Here is a 6259-nt window from a genome sequence, read left to right as displayed (position 1 = left end):
AGGTACAGAGGGGTGAGGTGAGAAACACAGGCACTTGAACTGAGTACTGGCAGCCTCCAGTCTGTTAAAGGTAGGATTAAAAACTCCCAAAGACATGGATTGCAGCTGCACTCTCCTTCACAGTGCAGCCTTTTATAAGCGGCCTAAAACCTTTAAAATTCTTCCTGCCCTGTTCTTTGTGTCGCTGTCCCTCCCCTCTGGTGAGGCCATGGGCAGCTGGAGGTGGCCACCCTTACACCAGCCTTTTTCCCACCTTCCAGTTCCCCCAGGAGCCCCCCTGCTACCCTGTCACTGCTGACGAGGGTCAGGTTACTCTCTCCCACAGGGAATGGCTTTGAGGAACTGGCCCTTGCTTAGGAAATCATCTTGTCTTCAGATTTTAGGTCCTGAGAAATCCCCTGGAACAGGACTGCTCCCTAACAAAGCTGAATCCTATATGCGAGCAATCAAAAGACATTTATTTATATAAAGTTCTGTAAAAAAATAAATTTTAGAACAGCATAGTTTCATAGAGAAAAACATTTTCTACAGAGTTCCAACTGCAAGATTTTTATATTGTACCATCATTAAATAAGGTGGGACACCATGTGAATTTCATTGCACTAGAAGAAATGCAAAGCATCTTTTTAATATAAAGATATACAGAGCATTCTAGACAACTACAGCTGTGTTACAGCTATGTGTTCTTTTGGATTTGGTCCAAAGAAACCTGAGTCTGTTTCCAGAGAGAATGAAAAAACATTGCACAGACAGCTGATCACTTGTTTCTTGCTGAAGGACACTGGAAGGATCTCTCCCTGCAGCTCCCTCTGAGTCTAAGCTCCCCCGACTCTCAATCCTGCCCTTGCTGGGGCTCTGGGCTCAAGTATTCACCTCACCGTCGTCACGCTGCTTAGAAGAAAGTCAGTCTGTTGTCAGAGCCAAGTGACTGCTCCCAGTGGATCATCACCTCTTCTGCTCCCAGATTTCAGCCATGTTTAGATCTAAGTTGTTAAGGCCTTTCAAAGCTTGAAGGTTTCCAGTGTAAAAAGCCACATCTGAAGTAACCAGCCTGCAGTGAAACACACAGCAAGATTAGAATGTGACCACATCACATCCACCTGGAGCGCCTGGACAAGCCGACAGGGTTTGTCAAGGACTTTGGCACACAATTGCTACAATGCATGTTCAAATCCTATGCCTGGATTAGATATTTTAAGTATCAGTTCAAAACTCAATGCTATGCATGTGATTTATTTTACAGCAGTGATCATCCATAACAGCATTACTGCTGGGTGTAAAACTAGTTCTAGGGAAGGGAGATCAAACCATGAGTTCAGAAAACTCAGCAGGAATTAGGCATTTAAAACTTCTATTCTCTTGCTGTAATCCCAGGCTTATCTAGACTTAAACCCCCAATTCTATTCCAACTAAGAATATTAATTATTGTAACATTAACTTCTGTATTCTAGAGGGTAATGATTCTATGATTCTAGGATTAATGTAAAAAGCAACTGAACAGCACAACAGCTGTATTGTTTGTAACAGTTTATACAGAATTAAAATCCCTCAGATACTGTTGAAACATGTCAGGGATCATGATGCTTCTTGCTAGCAAGATGTAGGAACAGAAGCTGCATTTACATAGCAAAAAAGTTAACCAGGATTCACAGGCCTGGATTTCTACTATTATTACAGAAACAAGCAGTTTAAACACAATGAGGATCAGAAAACCATGTTAAAAACCTGGTCAGTGAAGACTGCTGGAACAACAGCAAGTGCCATCCAGGGTTTGATGTTCCCCTTCTCAAACAGCCCCAGCTCCCTAAGAGATGTGTCTGAAGTACAAAACTGCTGCCATCAGACAGTCCTGGGCCAGCTGAGACCTCCTGCCTGCTGGGAACACCCCCAGCAGATCACCAGGAACACCTGCCTCAACTCTTCTAAGCAAAAGGGATCCAGGCCATGCAGCCACAAGGACAGAACAAAACCAAGAGCACAGGATGAAGACAGCACAGTGCCGTGTTTGGGACTGGAAGTCCCAGGGAGAGACACCCCGAGCACACCCAGGGGCTCTCACTTCAGCTGGGGCTGCAGTGGATACTCCGTGAGCTTGGTTACAAACACCTTTATAAATAGCAAAGGCAATGGAATGTCACCTTGTGAACTCGCCACAAGTACAGAGAGCCAGTTCAGATAAACTCTTGCACAAAGTACATGGAGGAATGCACGTAAGCAGGAGAAGCAACAATAAACTGGTAAGGAACAAAACTTTCATTCCAGTGACACATGAAGCATTATCAACTTTCTTCCTGGACTTCTGCAACCTAAGACAATCTTTTCTTGCATGTGGGTAGGCCCATGAGTTTCATTCACCCTTGCTACACTGCAAACACATCGCTGCCCCCAGGTCATCAGGAACAATTAAAAACTCCACTGTTTCAGGGGACAATCCATCTGACAACAGAATTCAGCCTGCAAGAGGCTTTTCCTGTGAGGTGGGGACAGCAGGCACAGCCAGGCACCCTCTCTCAGGACAGGTACCACTGACCGGTTTGGGGATGGAGTGGGCTGTGGCAGGGAAGGGGAAAAGCTCTGTGAGCATAATCTCTGTTTCAGATCTAGTTCTGCTCTAAAAACCATTCCTGCAGAGCTGCCCACTGCACAGATGAAATGCTACTTTCTCCTATTTTTACTTTGCCAGCACCATGAGTCACCATCCACGTTTCAAAATTGTTTCAGGAATCACACAATTCCTGCTAATTAAACTGTGGCTGCTGCTGTCACACAAATGGAGAGAAAGCAATCCATGAGCTGAGGACACCTACCAGCAGGTTTCCAGTCAGACAACGTCCAGCTCTCAGTCTGTTACCAAGTGGATTGCACTCCTAGTTACTGTGGAATGGCACAAGTCATGTCCTTTACTGTAGGCAAGCTCCAAATGAGATCTACTAAAACATGGAGCTGTGATTCTGGAATCCCAACTTCCTTGCAGAAGACACCCTCCCAATGCCTGCTTATTTAAACAGTGAAAGAAGAGAAGAGCCCCAGCTCACCCGTTCAGAGGTCCTCCATCATTGACCACATTGAGGTGGGCCAGCTGCCTCTTCAGGTGGAGTTTGTAGCTTGCATTAATTCGTAAAAACAACATCTGGAAGAAACCACAGCAGCAGAGTAAGGAACTGTGCCCATGCTCACATCTCTGCCTCCAGAGGGGAAACATTGCCAACACCCTCAGTCACTGACTTTCAGTTTTCTTTCTGCAACTCACGTGGTTCCTCCTTCTGCCAGTGCTTGGGTCTCACCCTTCTGGCCACACACAGCCTGCGCCATCCAGGACACCCTCACCTACTCATTGTGTGTGGCACTTAGAGGCTATGTTCTTTGGAACATGAACTTTTCTCCTCTGTTGTCTGAAGTATCTAGCAACTTGTACTAAGCCTAGAAGATGACAAATCTCTTTCCTGTGCTATAAGGGACCATTTGATCTAATGTGAAAGAGAAATGACAACTTGTATTCAATGACTGGCTCAGTCCTTCCTGTACTTAAGGTTTGCAACTCTGCAGTAGCAATGACTGCAGCAAAATCCTGCAAAAGCACATCTGGTACAATTTGGGTGTGTAATACATTTAGGGACTTTTGGAAACCACTGATTCCGAGCAGTGTTACAGAATAATCCTCTCAGAGGGCTGCATTCAAGCCTGGAAGTGTTGCCATTTGCACAGCATTTCAGCACTAATTCCTGGACTGCCATCTCTAGACATTAAAAAGCAGCTCAAAATCCTGAAATAATTCTTTTTGTGTGCCTCATCACTCTTCCTACACACTGGAATACTTCCTTCAGCTCAGCCCAAGCTGTCCATGTCACTGCTGCCAAGCCCTTTAACGTGTAGGTTTCACCAGGACTCAAAAAAGAATTCCCCTCTCCCCAGATAAAGTCTCTCTTGTTCCCAAGGCCATGTGCATTTGAAAGCAAGCTGTGAGATGAAGCTCAAAAATAACATTCACCTGAGTTTGCTCCTCAGGAAGGAGATCATATATAGCTTCATGCATCTTTGCCATTTGCTTGCAGATATTCCTGAAGCATGCTGAAGGAACAGGGGCCTTCACTTCGTACTGGAAATAAACACACAAGCAGTTAACTCCTTTCTGCCACTTTAAAATGGTTTAGGTAGGTGAGCTTCCAACAGCCACCTGGAGCTCTGCTTTGCTAATAACATCAGGAATCAAGATCCATTTAGCACACCACAAATTAAAAGGCTGGCTGGGCATGATCTGATCCAGCCAGGAACTGCAGATGCAGGTCCTGTGGCAGTGAGCTGGCCCTCTCCTTCAGACTGGTAGGAGCCAAGGACAGACAAGCACTTCTGCCTCTGAGAAATGTGCCCCTTGAGTACTTCTCCAAAGAAAACTGCTTGTCTAGGATCATACATATCCAAATTTCTGAAGCATCAAGGAAAGGAAACCATAAAAAAATGGAAACTCCTGAAATCTCAACTATCTGCCTTAAAAAAAAACCCCAACCACATCACATCACAATCCCACAAGAATATTGCACAAACACCTTGGAAAGCAAAGTAAAAAAAAAAAAAAAGTCCCTGCTCCCAGTGCCTGAAATCCAAGAAACAAGGCACTGGAAAACACTAGATGGCAAGAGATTTGCTACAAAGGGAATTCTCATGTCCCAACTCTGGATAGGGAATATCTGAACAGGAGAAACACTGAAAACCTGTCCCAGGAACAGTGAAGCCAGCTCTGCAGTTCCAGGTGGAGAGGCTGTGCCATCCATCACAGGCCTGGGTGACACACTGGCAGGTCACCTTTGGGAGGGTGACACTACCCCAGGGAGCACTGCACAGTTCAGGAAAGAACCAAATCATTGTAACTACATCATTTACAAACAGACTGGAGGAGATGCCTGCTTTTAGGCAGGCCTGAATTGTAAAAGAGAACAAAGCTTGTCTGAGCACAAGAGAAAAAAAGATATGGGGAGTTTTGAGAAAGTCTTTACAGAAAATCCAAACCAATGACCTAATTCTGACAGAAGAAGTAGCAGAAAAATAACACTTTCTGTACCAGGGAACAACCACCCAGCCTGAGGGATCAAGCATACCTCAAGACAAGGAAGTTAAGCAAGAAATTGTTTCCAATTTCCCAGCACGTTGTTAAACCAGAGGGAACTGGGAGGCTGCAGCAGTGGCTCTTGCATGATTGCAGCCACACCCAACTCTTCATTGTCATGGGCAAAAGCAAGAGCCCCGGGAAGAACCCCAAGATCTCCTGGCCATTTTTATCTGCAGCTGAGGTCCACAGCTTTAAAACCACAAGGGATCAGAAAGAACCTCACTGCTCTTCTGTCCAAACAGTCACAAGACAGCAAGTTCCAAAAGGAGCTCAGAACTCACACTGGATTTTTTCCATTCCTGGTAACAAACGAGCCTTTCCCATTTGCTGAATTTATTATTTCCACTTTTCAATAACGCCATTCCTGCTGTATTTCCCTGCCAAAGACAGCTGCTGGGAAGTGTCCATGCTGCTGTGAACTGCCTTGTCTCAGTGGCACTGGGTGAGGACAGCTCCCATGCCATGGAGCTCCCAGGGGAAGCACAGCCTGGAAAGGCAGGAGTAACTCGCTTGCATTATCCAGTGCCAGGTCAACATCCTGCCCACTGCACCAACTGTTCATCTCCTACAAAGCAGGAATTTCTGGGTTTGAGGTGTGCCCACTGCTATGGAACTCACTTGCGCAGATTTACATACCTCAGAGCAGGTCTTCATCCACAGGACACTGAAATAGTTGGACTCAGAAAAACACCTGAATCCAGGAACACACTGGCATGGTTGTACTGACATGCCTATTTGCAAATGTCCTGGGTTTATGCTCTTCACAGCCTTCAGTACCAAGATTTCATTTTTTAGGAACGAGATGAGCCAAATGATGGCATGGGCTAGGAATGGAAGGAAATCAACTATCCTTTGGTCCTGGGCTCTGAGGGCTGCATTCACGAGGGCCAAGCACTGTCACTCAGCCTTCAGGAACTCTAAAGGACAGGAACAGTCCCAGTTTACATCCTGTGGCAGCTCCCAAAGGGACAATGGGCTGTGAAGATGGAGGGACAGTAAGAGACGAGTTCTCACTAACTGCCATCAAGAACATAAACTGTATTCCTGCTTTGTTGTGGGCTACACTTATTTAGCATTAATAACATAAATTCCTGCATTTGGCTTTTATTCTCAAGAGATACAGCCATGTCACTTCACATAACAGCTACTTTTATG

The 6259-nt window shown here is 45.5% G+C and overlaps 1 protein-coding gene across 4 annotated transcripts in view; it reads right to left on the bottom strand.

Annotated features, from left to right (window-relative positions):
• Window positions 1-588: 588 nt before the first annotated feature.
• Window positions 589-6259, bottom strand: part of VPS54 (VPS54 subunit of GARP complex) — a 48319-nt gene continuing 42648 nt past the window's right edge. For all 4 annotated transcript variants that reach the window (XM_068186394.1, XM_068186395.1, XM_068186396.1 and 1 more), the window contains 3 exons: window positions 3989-4096; window positions 3036-3130; window positions 589-1051 (listed from right to left, as the gene is read on the bottom strand). In XM_068186394.1, coding sequence (XP_068042495.1) covers window positions 946-1051; window positions 3036-3130; window positions 3989-4096 — 309 coding nt within the window. In that variant the 3' untranslated portion in view covers window positions 589-945. The remainder of the gene's footprint in view (window positions 1052-3035; window positions 3131-3988; window positions 4097-6259) is intronic.

Source organism: Anomalospiza imberbis, chromosome 3 (assembly GCF_031753505.1).
Source record: "Anomalospiza imberbis isolate Cuckoo-Finch-1a 21T00152 chromosome 3, ASM3175350v1, whole genome shotgun sequence".
In the NCBI taxonomy this organism is placed as follows: domain Eukaryota; kingdom Metazoa; phylum Chordata; class Aves; order Passeriformes; family Viduidae; genus Anomalospiza; species Anomalospiza imberbis.
This window is presented reverse-complemented; position numbering and strand designations above follow the sequence as displayed.